At 41.2% G+C, this 16,570-nt stretch overlaps 1 protein-coding gene across 5 annotated transcripts in view; it reads left to right on the top strand.

Annotated features, from left to right (window-relative positions):
* Positions 1–522: 522 nt before the first annotated feature.
* NOX3 (NADPH oxidase 3) overlaps positions 523–16,570 on the top strand; it is a 34,493-nt gene continuing 18,445 nt past the window's right edge. Inside the window, exons 1-7 of one of the 5 annotated variants that reach the window (XM_087882857.1) lie at positions 541–770; positions 1,100–1,195; positions 2,592–2,699; positions 4,875–4,959; positions 9,224–9,336; positions 10,334–10,515; positions 14,420–14,549. In XM_087882857.1, the coding sequence (XP_087738983.1) occupies positions 726–770; positions 1,100–1,195; positions 2,592–2,699; positions 4,875–4,959; positions 9,224–9,336; positions 10,334–10,515; positions 14,420–14,549 (759 nt within the window). In that variant the 5' untranslated portion in view covers positions 541–725. Of the gene's footprint in view, positions 771–1,099; positions 1,196–2,591; positions 2,700–4,874; positions 4,960–9,190; positions 9,337–10,333; positions 10,516–14,419; positions 14,550–16,570 lie in introns of all 5 variants that reach the window. The other 4 variants (XM_034427294.3, XM_087882859.1, XM_087882858.1 and 1 more) reach the window with 4 other exon arrangements.

The raw sequence follows: 16,570 nt of genomic DNA, 5'->3' as shown, positions 1-16,570 counted from the left end.
TTGCTAAGAAAACTACATGGTAGTTATGAAGTTACCAGGATCCAGGCTCAACCTGAATGTTTTACTTCATTATAATACATATATATATTAATGTTTGAAGTGGGTTTGCTGGGCTTCAGGACTGCTGATCTCTGCTATTATAGTGCTCCAATTCAAGGCAATATCTTTACTAGGAAAATGGAGTCGCTTAGCTTCTACACCACATATCTCGACATCAAAGCCGGCCAGCTTGACTGAGCCATCTGCTGTAATGCAAGGGAAAGGAGCCTCTGAGCACGTGCAGCCATGTATAGAAACCCCCCCAAGCAAGGGGGCCGCTTTGATCAGTGCATCACTTTGATCAAAGCCTTGCTGAAGCAGAGTTCCCCCTTTCAAAACTCCGCACAGCTCTCTCTGCGCTCCCTTCGCTTGCAGCTGGAAGAAGAACTCCAGGGCATCTCTAAAGTTGTTATTTGCAGTTGTGTAGATGACTGGGGGAGGGGAAGGCCTCATTGATTAGAATACACGTGATGTATCTTCCATGACTTGCTTGTTCGTTTCACAAATCACAAAGTCTCTTCCCCTTGGAGATTGACATCTGGTAGAAAGCTCTTAATTAGAATAGCGTATCCCTAGGTTGCAGTTGTAGTGCTGAATATGCAGTGCGGGGAAGATCCAGAGGACTCAGTTGGCATTACAAGGAAATAGCAAATCTCTGCTATAGTGCAGAACAAAGAAAATCAAAGATGGGGATTTGGATTTTGAATGAAAGTTTGTCAGTTCTGCTAGTTGTAAGTATTTCATAATCAAGCTGCTGAATCTGATAAATCTGATAAATCACTGGTGTTTGGAGGGGAATTCTTGAATTTTTGCTACGTTTTTCAGGTTTTCTATAGCGTATAAGTTATGGTGGCAAAGTGCAGTCCAGATATCTGTTATTCTCCTCCTGGATTTGTAAAATAGAAAAGGGAAGCCATGGAGAAGATGAAGCTGGCTTTTCTGATTATTTTTTTTTCCACATAGCATTTGTGAATTTCTCAAAGCACCAAGGAAGACATTTCTAAACCAATGGGGTTAAATAAATACTTGGAATCAACTAGTGAAAACTTTTCTATTCTAGTTATTGTGGTTGGGGATGAACGTCTACTTGTTCATTGACACATTCTTCTGGTATGAATACGAGGACGCCTACCTCTACACACGGGTTATGTTGGGTGTGAGTAAACTTCTTTTGAAATACCTTCTGGATCTTTTACTTAGCTCTCCATCTATTTTGTTATGCCAACCCAATCCCTTCATTTGCTCAACTTTCCACCTCATCTTTGCTTCTGTATGCACCAATCTCTTTACCTAGACCAGTGTTTCTCAAACTTGGTAACTTCGTTTGTCCAACTCCCCACATGCTGGCTGAGGACTTTTGGAAGTCGAAGTCCACGCATAACTTAAAGTTGTCAAAGTTGAGAAACAATGGGCTAGACTTATCAAAATAATTGTCTTAAGAAATTTGTTTTAAAAATTATTTCCCTTTATGTAACTGGCACTTAAAGTTTCTAATGGGTCATGCAACGCATCTTATAAGGTATGGGGTGAGGTATTAAAAAAAAATTATATCCATTATCTACAAACTCTTCATTCCCCACTTCACTTTTTAAATGAACCTTTTCTCTTTTGCCTTCTTCCCTTGCTGCAGAGGCCACTTATTCTCTTAGTAACAACAGAAATAGATTTTCTCTGTAGTGATCTGTCCCTAACGTGATACTTTTAGATCTCCCAACAATATCAGTAAATCTGAGTAACTGAATCCTTCCACTTTTTCTGCTGGTTGCTCTCTTCCTTTCTTTATTTTATACCTTAGAGCAGTGATGGTGAACCTTTTTAGCACCGAGTACCGAAAAGGGAGCACATGCACGGGGGGCACCAAGTGCGGAAAAGGGATCACTCATCAGGGCCGCAACCAGAAAGAGGAGCTGCCCAGGGGGCCTGCATGCACCAGATAAAGTACTTCCAGTTACTGCTGTGCATGCACAAATGCCGATCAGCTGGCCGGCGTCATGCTCATGTCGGAAAATGGAAGACCAGCTCTTCCGGTTTCTGGCACTGTTGCAAGCACAAAGGCCAGATGATTGTCACATGCACATGTGCGCCAGAAACCCAGAAGAGGAATGAGCAACACTGCACATGCCAAGCAACATGGCTCCACGTGCCACTTCGGGCACTCATGCCATAGGTTTGCCATCACAGCCTTAGAGCCTTCTCCAGAGAGCTAGGCCTTCACACAATGTTGCTAAAGTAGGATTATTTGTTTGACCATCATAAGCATAATTTATTATTTGATAACTCTGAACTTAGTTGCCAGGTAGCAAGATCAGAAATGTGACTGCAAAATATTTTGCTGATACCAAATAATTGGCCAACCTTTTCAAAAAAGGTTGCTGTGCTATTTAAATCTGAATGTCTTTGCCGCTTTCTTTCACTTTAGACCATATCAATCATTTCATCCAAGGTCATTTTAGGAATTATACCTTTAGAAATAAACAAAAAGAGATTTGATTGTTTTAGCATGTGAAATTCTTAACTTCACCTAAGTAAAAGTTTTGTTCTCCTGTACCTAGTCTGCACTTGCATGGGCAAGAGCTTCTGCTACTTGCCTCAACTTCAACTGCTTGCTGATCCTCCTGCCAGTCAGCAGGAACCTCATCTCCTTCCTACGGGGAAGTTTTGTAAGTAATGTCTATGGAGATTCTCAGTCATCCAGGTCATAGTTGTCCCAAAGGTCCTTTTTCCAAGAGGCAACTGGACTTTCTGGTTTTTCTTTGAAGACATTTCGTTTCTCATCCAAGAACTGAAGACTTCTTCAAAGAAAAATCAGAAAGTCCAGAAAGCACCTTTTGGGACTTTCGTAAGTAATGTTTAGTGATGGCGATAGTCCATCTGTTGTCTTTTTAACTCTTATTGCCATGGTTCAACATTTTAGTATACTTTCAGACTGTGTACTAGAAATGCCCCTTCTTCTTCAAGAAGAAGATAATCTGTAAGATTTAGTTGTAAATGAATAATTTTGGTAAGTAGATGCTGGTAAGTAAATATATCTGGATGAGGAGCTCAAAAGGTGGCTTTGAGCCAATCCTCTCTCTGAGCCCAAACTATCTCACAAAGGGATCATTGTGTGCATAAAATTTAGGCTCTCCTAACCTTTGGCCTTTTAGAGCAGGGGTCTCCAACCTTGGCAGCTTTAAACCTGGAGGGCTTCAACTCCCAGAATTCCCCAGCCAGCTTTGCTGGGAGGCCCCTATTTTAGAGGAAAGTGAAGAATAAATGCAATAAATAAAAGTTTAACAAAACACATGTTAAATGGAGTTGATGCGTAATACTGGCTTAGTCCAGAGGGCCTTCCCACTAGAGATATGTTTCAGCTGTGTCTTTTTTCCCATGGCAACTTCCTATATTCACTAAACAGTGTTTTTAATCATGAAATTGAATAATGAATCATGAAACTACAATAAAGTTCCAAGAGGGAAAAGAATTGGCAAAAATTATGTCTCCCTTCTTTCGTAGTTACCTTTAGATCTCAATTTGTTCCAGAAATGGAAGAAACTTGTGCATTGTTGGAAAGACAAGTCTGGATCGACTTTGATTAACATAGTACATAATAACTTGCTTGTTGATGGAATGAAACAAGGAGAAAAAGATGCATGAATGCATCTGTTAGATATGATTATTATCACTTTTCATTATGGAAAAGAGCCAATTCACCAGACAAGAGTCACAGGGAAATTATCCATTGTGATTTTTATCTTGTCTGAATTTATTGTTTCATTGTATCTTATAACATTCATAAAATGAAGCCTGAAATAGGATGATTTGCACAAATGAATAATGACCATGTGGATTTGTTTGCACCATATCTTCAACCTAGTTAACTCTTGTGGTTCACAACAAAAGACTGTGGTGCTAGGATTTAAGGCAATTGTATAGCAGAAAATTCACAGAAACCTTTCACAATTATCATTCACATAATTCTTTGGAAAAAGCTGTGATCCCTATTTCAAACTGGTTAAACAATGTAATGCAGAAACTGCATATTTGCCAGTATAATGGAAGTGCTAATTATGAAATGGATGAGTTCTGGAAAAAAATCTGCAAATAGGAAATTATTTAAGACATTTAGAAATAAGATGGACTGCTAAAAATGTAGCCTTTTGTAACACAACTGCAGAATAAATATATTTGTCTGCCTTGTGATGCAGTAGCAATTCTATATGGCTCTATCTGTGCTTTTTAAAATATGTTTTAAAGAAAAACAGCTGTAGCTTATATCAATTAAATACATGGTACAATCTTTTTTTTTTCCCATAATAGAAAGGTTTATAATTTTACCAATACAATTTTAACCAACAAAACTGTTGCTTTTCCAGTATGCAGACAAGTTATATTTTGGTGATGCAACTAAAAGACTAACTTAATATTCAGCCTCTTGAATTGCAGGCTACATTCACATATAAAATATAATAAGCTATATATTAGCATCAGTTACTAAAGAAGTGAGTCTTGTTAAGCTATGGCTTAACTTTCTTCTCTCTTTGTCTTTTTGAAGAGGTTGTATATTTTTGTTTCCATTTTTATCAGCTGCAGATTACAAAAAAAAAATGGATAAACTGTGATTTATCCACATTTACAGTTCCTGACTAAATCAACTTCATTTTATGGATTAGGTACTTTGCTTAAATAATTGTGTGAACAGAAACTGTATTTTAGATTGAAAAACATCTAATCTCATTCTTTCTCATGTATTATGGGAGAGAGGAGAGGAATGAGTATCACAGTTACTAAATTCAAGCTCAGAGTCATGTAAATAAAATAAACATGATTTAAAATACATCTTTGTTTTCATCAAGTGTCGCAGGACAATACTGAGGAGACAACTGGATAAAAACATCACATTTCACAAAATAATTGCCTATGGAGTAGCTGTAAATGCAAGTAAGTTAGAAAACATTTTGCCTGCAATATTGCTTGTTTCTATCTGGAATCATACAAATTCAGCATATTAGTTGCATACTTGAGTAATTCCACATACCTCCCAATGCTCAATTATTGTGGATCAGTGGAAGTTAACTTTGGGGGGGGGAAACTTAAACTAAATTGCCATCCTTGGAGTTAGCAAACAGGATTTCCTATGGCAATAACTTGTGTTGTGATGGAAACCATTTCTGAAGTCTCTCCTAGCTTCAATGGAGTTGGAATTAATACACTTGCTTTGAAAATGGGAACCCCATACAATCCTTATTACCACCATTATTTACATTTCTATTTCTAGCTTTAATTGAAATAGGTATATTTGTGCCTTTTGTATAGTGTACATGTAGATTTCACTTACTTTATTTTCCAGCAAGTAAGGCAAGTTTATTGTAAATGCAGTACAACAAAGATACCGTACCACAGAGACAATGCAAGTATAAAAGAACATTAAGCCTTTGATCCATCTTGTCTAATGTTCTGGTATTATAGCATGGCCAACCAGGTATATTCAGGAAATTCACAAATATAGGCAGGACAACAATATTCTTCAATGATTGTTCCCTAGCCGCTGGTGTTTAAGCAGCTGGTGTGAAATCCCCCCAGTTCTATCTGGCTCACCGAACCGGTAGTGCTGGCGGCGGGAGGCTCCACCTACCCTCCGGGATGTCATTACGTCCCTTTTTTAACCATCTGCGCATGCACAGAAGAGGTGCACACGCACTCCCGTGCACTTCCGTTCCTGAACTGGTAGTGAAGGTAAATGGATTTTGCTGCTGTGTTTAAGATATATAGTCACTCCTTGTTTAGCAATTATCTTGGTTAGCAACCATTTGCAAATATGATGGTAATAAATGGTAACTTTAAAAATTCATTTTCTAACCAATGCATGCACTTATCACCAAATTTTATATGCCTGACAACCATGCATGCCTGAGGGAGAACTTTATCTGAATGAGACAGCAGTGAGTGATCTTTGCTGTCTGTCTGTCTGTCTGTCTCTCTCTCTCTCTCTCTCTCTCTCTCTCCCCTCTCCCTCTCCCTTTCCCTCATGTTCACTTCATGAGCATCTTGCTTAATGACCTGGTTGACAGAAATAAATGAAGAAAGGGTGTCTTAAAAAGGAATAAATTGTACTATGGCTAAAAGCCATTGATAAGCCAATCCTCCTTGATTTTGTCCAAAACTTTTTAAAGCCATGTAAATTGGTGGGTATCTGTATCTGATGACACCACCATCTTGTAAAATCATGCAATATATAAAAAAATCTCAAATCTTTCCTTTGATCAGTTCTGGATCATTTGCATTCAGTTTCAGTTAAGAATGCCTAGCTTTAACATTGTAAGAATGTTAAGGGGAAAATATTCTTTCTATCCCCATCTTCTATGCCTGACATGCATTAATTTAACTCCACTTTGCCTACTGTTACTCTCTTTGTTCACATCTCATAAGGAACATTTAAACAATAAGATGAATGTTTCAGTCATTTTACCAAACAGGTGCTGATGTTTCTTGAATCTAATATGGCATAATTCCTGCCAGAATCAATGAGCTGAATTTTTGTTCTTTGTTTTGCTGAAAACCTCAAAAGAGTATGGAATTCAGAATATGCCACAAAGCGATATGATGAGATGCTTCTTTATCATGGACAGCAATTTATCAATTTGCTTTCATCGTATGAATACATTCCTGAAAAATGTGCACACATTTCTTTTTCTTAATTAAGAAGTCATTCCAGGAATAGAAATCCATTAATTTGACTTATTTTAGTTTTCTCATGTAACAAAGTAAAAGTGCACCAAACTACATTGGCTGCGCTTTCCAATTTAAGTTTAAGAAGTTAGGCATTAAAGTTATTCATAAAGCAGGAATATATTTCAGTGTGTGTGTGTGTGTGTGTGTGTGTGTGTGTGTGTGTAAGCAAGGACTGATATATGGAATAAACCATTTATATTTAAAAATCTTGCCTGAGGCATATATCCCAAAGGAATGGAAGAAAGAGCCCATGATAGTTGCAGAAGGGTATCTGCACCCTTATTTATCCATAATTTTAAATTAAAACTTTTAGAACCCAAATACCCAGGATTGACATGGGTCCCATCAGTAAAGGAATGTCATGTTATGGCACCCAGGAGACATGTTGGGTCTTTGGAGAACTATCCCTCCTGATACCACATGGCCATGAACCTAGGAAGGCCTTAAAAACCTGGCTCTTTCTACAGGTCCATCCTTTCCATTTTAATAACCAGTAAAACTGGTTATAGCATTTCGACCACTCTAAAACATCATGGACAGGGAAAGGATGTCACATGAGAGAATGGTGACAGCAGAGCTATCAAAGCACTGCTTCAAAACACAGAAGGGTGGAACTAGAATGTGAAGCTCTAGAACAGGGGTCTCCAACCTTGGCAACTGTAAGTTTAGTTTAGTTTAGTTTAGTTTAGTTTAGTTTAGTTTAGTTTAGTTTAGTTTAGTTTAGTTTAGTTTAGTTTAGTTTAGTTTAGTTTAGTTTAATTTAGTTTAATGCGATTTATATGCCGCCCTATCTCCAATGGACTCAGGGCGGCTCACAACAATAAAATGCACAATTGCACATTAAAACAATATAAAATTAAAAGTCCAAATTAAAACAATTTAAAATCAATTTAAAATCTATTAAGAAACCCCCACCACCACCATCAGTCCAGGCTGCGAAACAGCCAGGTCTTCAAATCACGGCGGAACGAGCGAAGGTCAGGGGCCATCCGGAGCTCCAAAGAAAGTTGGTTCCAAAGGGTGAGTGCGCCCACAGAGAAAGATCTCCCCCTGGGGATCGCCAGCCGACATTGTCTGGCTGACAGCACCCTGAGGAGGCCCTGTCTGTGGGAATGCACCAGGTGATTGGAGATTGTTGCTGGCTGCAGGGGGTCCGACAAATATCCCGGACCTAGGCCATGAAGGGCTTTATAGATGATAAGCAGCACCTTGAACCTCACCCAAAGGGCAACCGGTAGCCAATGCAGGTCACACAGGAGGGGTGTAACATGGGAGTGTCGGGACACTCCCATCACAACCCGCGCGGCCGCATTCTGCACCAGTTGAAGCCTTCGAGTGGTTTTCAAGGACAGCCCTAGGTAGAGAGCGTTGCAGTAGTCAAGACAGGACTTGACTAGTGGAGTTGAAGTCCATAAGTCTTAAAGTTGCCAAGGTTGGAGAACCCTTCTCTAGAAAGTTTCTGGGGAAACAGATGTGAATCTTCTAGACTTCTACCTATGAGATCCTCCTATTTATAGCAATGTACAAGTACTCCTCAATTTATGACCATTGTTTTGCTTAATGAACACCGCAAAAAATATTGTAAAATCAGATCAGGCACTTGGGTGACCCATTTTATGACTGTCATGATTTACAACCTTGATGGGTGGGTACCATTACAGTCGTAAGTCAAGGACTATTGGTAAAATGGCAAGTGATTGATTATACAGGGAATAGTAAAGTTGTTAATTAGAAAGCAACAAACCAGCCTAACTACTATCCAACACCTACATGTTGTAATTCCTAGTCTTTCTCTCTCAAATACTAATTCTATGACAGTTGTATGTGTTTTACGAAGGATAACACAAAGTAATACAAAATAACAGAACTCAACTCTTGCTTCATTCTTTCTTTGCATACTGAACATAGCTTTGCATACAAGCTAATGACTTGTAATTGCAGCTTATATAAAATATCTCTTATAATAATAAATTATAAAAGTAGCTCGACTCAAAACTAATAAAAGTATTGGTGAATGTTTTCCCTCCTGGCAAATAATATGCTGAAGATGGAAAGCAGCAAAGCCAAAGAAATAAACCAATGCCTTGCCTATCATGACTGCCGTGTGTATTTCCTTGTATACACATACATGCACACTCAAATACCTATACAAAATCAGGGCAATACCATTTGGAAGAAGAGATGTAATAGAGGCAGGATAGGGATTGACATTAGGCACAGGAAAAATCATGGTGGTATTTTGCATTGCAAGGATAAATGAATAATGCTTCCATTCAGCAATCACAAATAAACCTATGTGTTGTCTCTTAGTCAAGGAAAGGAAACTTTATCAGATGTACTGATTGACTATGGCAGGAAGATAGTCTCTCCTAAATTGATGTCTAGCTTGTTCCAGTAATAACACATCATAATCTTTACTTTCTAAAACCTATTTTCGTAGCTATTCACATCATTGCACATTTGGTCAATATAGAACGATTTCATCTCAGCCATTCGAACCAAGCAGGAGACTTGAGGAAGAAACTGTCTGGCATTGGTGGGAACCCAAATGAAAGCTACCTGAACCCCATCAGAAGCTATGACACAGTAGGTTGGTTTTGGTGTTACTCTTGTGATTGGCTAGCTTTCATTCATCAGAAAGTTGACACAATCCAACTCAGATCCCAAATTAACATAGAAATGTTGGGAGCAGAGAAATGAAAAAGAATACATAAAAAGGGGAATCAAGTAAGGGTCATTTCGCAAGGCTATATTAATCAGTAATGTATTAAGTATATCAAAATAAAAGACTTTGAATTGCCCGCTGATATTAGTTGTTGATAATTTCTATTCCATATTCTCTTGAAACCCAGGGTGACATATCTTTGATTTGAGATGGTGAAGGGGAGAGAGATGATGATACCATGATAGTTTTCATGTTCATCATTTGTCATTGTTCTAAAACCAGTACAAATGTACAAGTTATTATTGCCAATAAAATAATTTAGACTGTCATCCAAAATTCACTTACCAGTGAGTAAGTTCCAATGGGCAGCCACACATTTTAAGCAATTAAATATTCATTTATATGAACTACAGGATTTGTCCTCATTGTAATTGCTGTGAAAATAGATTGCGTTTAAGACAGATGGATCCAATCACTATACAGCATAACCAAAGCAACTTCGATGAAATTCTGCAAATGCTACAGAAATGCTACTTCCTTCTGGCATATTCTATATTCCTCATTCTGGAGGGATATAGAATCATATATATCATAAATATTACCCTGTACTCCTTTATTTGATAATGCTATGCTTTCCCCATCGTTAGCGTCTGCTACATTAAATCTTGTTTGAATCATGTCTTTCCTTCAGAATACCCAAGTATAATATAATAGGAACTGCTAAGACAGTCTTGCTTCCTCTTACCATTTCACAAAAATACGGGAATTTCACCCCTTGTTACTGATAGATTTTTAGTATCAAATAGAAAATAGGTTTTAATATTAATGCCCCGGGTCTGATCTTTAAAAAAATTAAATTAAATTAATATTTTTATTACACTATTAATCCAATATTCCTATAAACCATTTTCCCCTTAGAATACATTAGCTGAAATCCTGAGAAGCATAGCTGGAGTGACCGGACTCCTAATCACTGTGTCGCTAATTCTGATAATGACCTCGTCTACTGAAACTATCAGAAGATCCTTCTATGAGGTGTTCTGGTATACCCATCACCTATTCATTGTTTTCTTTGCTGGCCTGGTAGTTCATGGCATGGGGTAAGTATGTATACATACATACATATCAGTGGTGGGTTCCTCCCGGTTCGGCTGGTTCGGCCGAGCCGGTAGCGGTGACGATATGATATCACTGAACTGGTTCTCCCCCCCTGCCCTCGCACCCCCCCACCCATGTTATTCTTACCTTTTATTTGATCCCACCCCCAATCTATTGCTGCCTCCTGAGTTCCAGCTGATGACTAGAGGGAAAAAAACTGTTTAAACTCTTGCCGCGTGGCTTCAAAGGGCCGTCCTACAGCTGATCAGTGTTAAAAGCAAACAAATGAGTTGGGTCGTAAGTGCAAGGACTGGTCGTAAGTGCGAGGACCTTCCAGAAATGACTCTGACCAGCTAGCCACGCCCACCTAGTCACATGACCTCCAAGCCACACCCACAAAATAAGCCACGCCCACAGAACCGGTAGTAAAAAAATTTAGAACCCACCCCTGATACATATATATATATAATAGTCACACAGCAAAATATTATTTTGAATGTCCAAATTATGAGGTGACCAACTGGGAGTTATAGACTAGCTCTGAAATCAAACCTCAACATAAGCCAGGACAGCCACCAATCAATCTCAGCTCTCTTTTTTTCTGAAACTAATCTACGTTATTATAGATTATATACAGTGGTGGGCTGCTCTTGGTTCTGTCCAGTTTCGTTAGAACCGGTAGTAAAAGCAATGGGAGGCTCCACCCACCCACCCAGATGTCATAATTGATGATCTGCGCATGCGCAGAAGCGCGTGCGCGCTCCTGTTGCGAACCAGTAGTAAAGGTAAGTAGAACCCACCCTTGATTATATATGTTGTCTGGTGTCAGCTTTGATGTGCCTAGCCACCATCAAAGAATATGGTGGCTGGATGCAATCAAAACTTTGAGATAGAAAATCTCAAAGAAGTAGTGCAAGATTAGAAGAAGTGGCTCCCTGGCACGTGGCAGCAGCCCTGTCCGAGCTACTCAACGTTATCGCCGCGGTGGCGGTTGATACCCCTAGACTTATGGTCATGGGGGATTTCAACCTGCCGTCCGTGGGTGAGACGTCTGAGGTGGCTCGGGAGTTCCTGGCTTCCATGACGGCTATGGATCTGACCCAGCTAATTCATGGCCCTACGCACATGGGGGGAAACACACTGGACTTGATTTTTGTCTCTGGACAGTGGCTGAGTGATCTCGAGATAGGGGACATAGTCATTGAGCCCTTGTCATGGTCGGATCACTCTCTCCTTCGCCTTGATCTTCGAACCGCTGCTCCCCGCCGCAGGGAGGCGGAACCGATAAGATGGTACCGCCCCAGGCGCCTGATGGAACCTGATAGGTTCCAGACAGAGCTTGGGCCAATGCCTGAGGTCCTGGCTCATGCCTCGACTGGAGACTTAGTGGCCGCCTGGGATAGGGCGGCCGCTGGAGCTCTGGATCGAGTCGTGCCTTTGCGGCCTCTGACCCGGCGCCGATCTCACCTGGCTCCTTGGTTTACTGAGGAGCTGAGGGAGATGAAGCGCCGGAAAAGACGCCTAGAGAGTAGTTGGAGGGCCAGTTGCACTGAATCTGACCGGACACTGGTAAGATCTCATATTAAGAATTACCTAGTGGCGATAAAAACAGTGAAATGTACTCATCTTGCTGCTCTTATTGCGTCATCAGATAACCGCCCGGCCACCCTGTTTAGGGTGACCCGCTCCCTGCTCCACCAGGAAGCGAGGGAGGACCCCTTGGAGGGAAGAGCCGAGGACTTTGTTCAGTATCTGTATGACAAAATCACTCAGATTCGGGAAGATCTGGACTCCGACTGGGTAGATCCAGTGGGGATGAAGGAGGCAGTTCCTGAGAATGTTATCTGGGATGAGTTTGACTCTGTGACCCCTGAGGACGTGGACAGGATTCTGGGTAGACTGAATGCGACCACATGTTTGTTGGACCCGTGCCCCTCCTGGTTAGTGCTGGCTTCCCGGGAGGTGATGCGAGGCTGGCTCCAGGGGATTATAAATGCTTCATTGAGTGAGGGTGTCTTTCCCGCCACCTTGAAAGAGGCGGTGGTGAGACCTCTCCTCAAGAAGCCTTCCCTGGACCCAGCAATATTGGCTAATTATCGTCCAGTCTCCAACCTTCGCTTTGTTGCGAAGGTTGTTGAGAGTGTGGTGGCACGACAGTTTCCCCGGTACCTGGATGAAACGACGTATCTAGATCCGTTCCAGTCAGGCTTCAGGCCTGGGTACACCACGGAAACGGCATTGGTCGCATTGGTGGATGATCTCTGGAGGGCTCGGGACAGAGGTTGTTCCTCTATCCTGGTCCTATTAGATCTCTCAGTGGCTTTTGATACCATCGACCATGGTATCATGCTGCACCGGTTGGAAGGGTTGGGGGTGGGAGGCACCGTATTACGGTGGTTCTCCTCCTTTCTCTCCGACCGGTCACAGTCTGTGTTGACAGGGGGGCAGAGGTCGACCCCGAGGCCCCTTATATGTGGGGTGCCACAAGGATCGGTCCTCTCGCCCCTTTTGTTCAACATTTATGTGAAGCCGTTGGGCGAGATCATCCGTGGTTTCGGGGTGGAGTACCATCAGTACGCTGACGACACCCAGCTGTACATCTCCACCCCAGACCACCCCAACGATGCCCTTGAAGTGATGTCCCGGTGCCTGGAGGCCGTACGGATCTGGATGGGGAGAAACAGGCTCAGACTCAACCCATCCAAGACCGAGTGGCTGTGGTTTCTGACGTCCCGATATAGTCAGCTGGTGCCATCACTGACTATTGGGGGGCGAAGCATTGGCCCCCATGGAGAGGGCTCGCAACTTGGGTGTCCTCCTGGATTCACGGCTGTCTTTAGAAGAGCACTTGACGGCCGTGACCGGGAGGATTTTTCATCAGGTTCGCCTGATCCGCCAGTTGCGTCCCTTTCTGGATCGGGACTCGTTACGCACGGTCACTCATGCCCTCGTCACCTCCCGTCTGGACTATTGTAATGCTCTCTACATGGGGCTCCCCTTGAGGAGCACTCGGAGGCTCCAACTGGCGCAGAGTGCGGCCGCGCGGGTGGTGATGGGAGCAACGTGGCGCTCCCATGTAACGCCTCTCCTGCGCGAGCTGCACTGGCTCCCGGTGGTCTTCCAAGTGCGCTTCAAGGTTTTGGTCATCACCTTTAGAGCGCTCCACGGCTTAGGACCTGGTTATTTACGGGACCGCCTGCTACCACCAATAGCCTCCCACCGACCAGTACGCTCCCATAGAGAGGGGCTCCTCCAGGTGCCGTCGGCCAAACAATGTCGACTGGCGGCCTCCAGGGGGAGAGCCTTCTCTGTGGGGGCACCTACTATCTGGAACGAGCTCCCCCCGAGATACGGAGGATTCCGGATCTGCATACCTTCCGTCGCACGCTTAAGACGTTTCTATTCCAGCAAGCCGGCCTGACCTAAACTCTTCCTCTTTTAAATGGGAATTTTAAATTTGGTTTTAAATTATTGGGGTTTTAAATATGGTTCAGCCAAATTTATTTAATTTGTTTTATCTCTATTTTAAATTTTGTATTTATATGTTTTATTTTATGGCTGTTCACCGCCCTGAGTCCTTCGGGAGTAGGGCGGTATACAAATTTAATAAAATGAAAAAAAAAATGAAAAAGTGGAGAGACCTGGTCCATAGAATTGCCAAGAGTCAGACACGACTGAATGGATATCATCATCATCATCATCATCATTATCATCATCATCATCATCTAGGATGCCTACTATAGCACAATATAATATTATTGAAGGGAAAAACACTATTAGAAAGACTAGGATTTTTATATGACTCAATGTTCCTGATGTTTTAAACTATAGAAGGGCTTTTTGACCACAACAAAAGTGACATTTAAATATAAAATACTATTTAATTGTGTTCTTTTTCCCCCCTAGTCATCTTATCCGTGGTCAAACCAATCAGAGTCTGCTGGTTCACAATGTGAGTTACTGTAAAGATCATTACTGGGAGTGGGAAAGATCAGCTCAGTGTCCTCTGCCCCAGTTTTCGGGTAACGGCCCTTCGGTAAGAATTGCAATTGTATCATGAATATTAATGTAAATATCATTAATGCAGTTTACAGGCTTGTAGAGATGCTCCTAACCATATGAAAAGAACTACACAGCTGAGAGGTGTTACGTGACTCTCCAGAACAGGAGATCTCCAACTTTGGCAACTTTAAGACTTGTGGACTTCAACTCTCATTTGTACCAGCTTTGCTGGCTGAGGAACTCTGGGAGTTGAAGTCCACAAGTCTTAAAGTTGCCAAGGTTGGAGACCCCTGCTCCAAAACCTAGAATAATAGGGTTGGAAGAGGCCCTGCTGCAGGTCTTCTTGTCCATGGCAGGAGATCATATACCGATCCAAAACATCTTTTCTCCTTCAGATCAGAACTATATGCATCTAGCACATACATATACTGATACACACAAATCCCATTAGAACACTTTGAACTTCATCTTCAAAAGATGAGATAGCAACCACATGAAAAACAAAGGGAGCCCCACGTAACCCAAAGAGAAACAGGATTATAATCCATACGGTGGTCCCACTTCCACGATTTATAACTTGAGCAGGAATTTGGCATTCAAGGACAGGTAGCAAAAAAATTAAATTTTGAATCCTAAAGATTATCTGCCAGCCTGATGTCTTTAAATAAGACATTGTGGCTCTGCCCTAGAAATGATTGCATTCATCTCCCGCTTGCAAATGTGATTCTGGCTGCATACTGTCTATATCTTCCAACCCTTTATATGAAAGTAATGAACTGTGACTCTCTTTTATCAATGCCCATTAGGATGATTTGATATATGAAACAGCTGGTAAACTTATCAAACACCGAAAGCATAATGCTGACACAAGCAGTCTGAATTGGCATTTAAATAGTTTTCATCACCATCTGAGTCATTTCCCCCCCCCCAAAGAGGGATGTGCTGCAGTTAAGATCCAAAACTGAAAAGATCCTTCAGTGTTGGTGGTCTTATATGCTGATTCTGTTAGTGCCTCCCAATAGAAGTTATGCCTTCTCCTAGGCTTGCACTGACAAAAATAAATGAATTAAAGTATCAACAGAATGCATCTAGGTGTTTCAGAGAAGGTAGTAGCATACTGCGGGCAGCACTAGCTTGAAAAAAAGGGTGAGTTAGGATTTCTTTTAAATAGGAAAATGTATTACCCATCAGTTTTGCAGTTTTATTGTTACAAAAAAAAAAAAAGGTAGCTGGTTGATTTAAGTTTTACCAAATTACAATTGCCTGTTTCCAGGCGAATAGGTAGCATGAAATATAAGGTAAATATCCATACGCTTAAAAGATCCTAGGTTCACTGCAATGAATTGGGAAATTCAGTGTCAGCAAAAAGAGTGGAATCAAATGTCTCTTTATTTGGAATTGTAAGCTGTTGTTTCCTCACTATCATTTAAAAGATAGATGAAACAGGGTTATTATCCCATAGCAAACTTTTCTGCTAATGATGTTAAACCTCTTAGAGTAGTAAAGCTTGTCTCTTCCTCAGACTTTATCAGAGTCTACCTGGGATCATTTAATCCCATTATCAATGACTTGCCACTCTAGCAAAAGGCATGTGTCCTAAAAATAATGAATATAACTATGAACATTCAACAGGGCATTAAAGGCTAATCATTTCCTACAAATAGACATATTAAAGGTTGCACTTTCCAGAGCAGCTCACTAAGGATCAAAAGAACCAATCTGAAAGACCATGGCTGAATGGTCAGGGAGGATATAAAATACTTTAAAATCCTTCGCAGTGATTTTTATGTCTGGACACTATAAACAAAAAGGGGAAAAATGATCTTATTATTCCTTCTTTTCTTTATCAAGTCATTAGGACAAAAATTTGTCTTCTATCAGTGACATCTTCTACCAGTGGACAATTTCTCCATCATGGTAGGCGTAGGACCAACAGTGATTGACAGTCCTCCTATCTAGAAGATATTCAAAAAGGAGCATCCTTGGGAATTCAAAGGAGCGGATGTGATTTTGCATCCTCCAGAGTCTGCATTCATTCACTCAGTAGAATGTGTT

The sequence above is a fragment of the Pantherophis guttatus genome, chromosome 1, assembly GCF_059756535.1.
Source record: "Pantherophis guttatus breed Tessera chromosome 1, ASM5975653v1, whole genome shotgun sequence".
Classification (NCBI taxonomy): Eukaryota; Metazoa; Chordata; class Lepidosauria; order Squamata; family Colubridae; genus Pantherophis; species Pantherophis guttatus.
The sequence above is the reverse complement of the archived record's forward strand: the minus strand, read 5'-3'. Positions and strand labels throughout refer to the sequence as shown.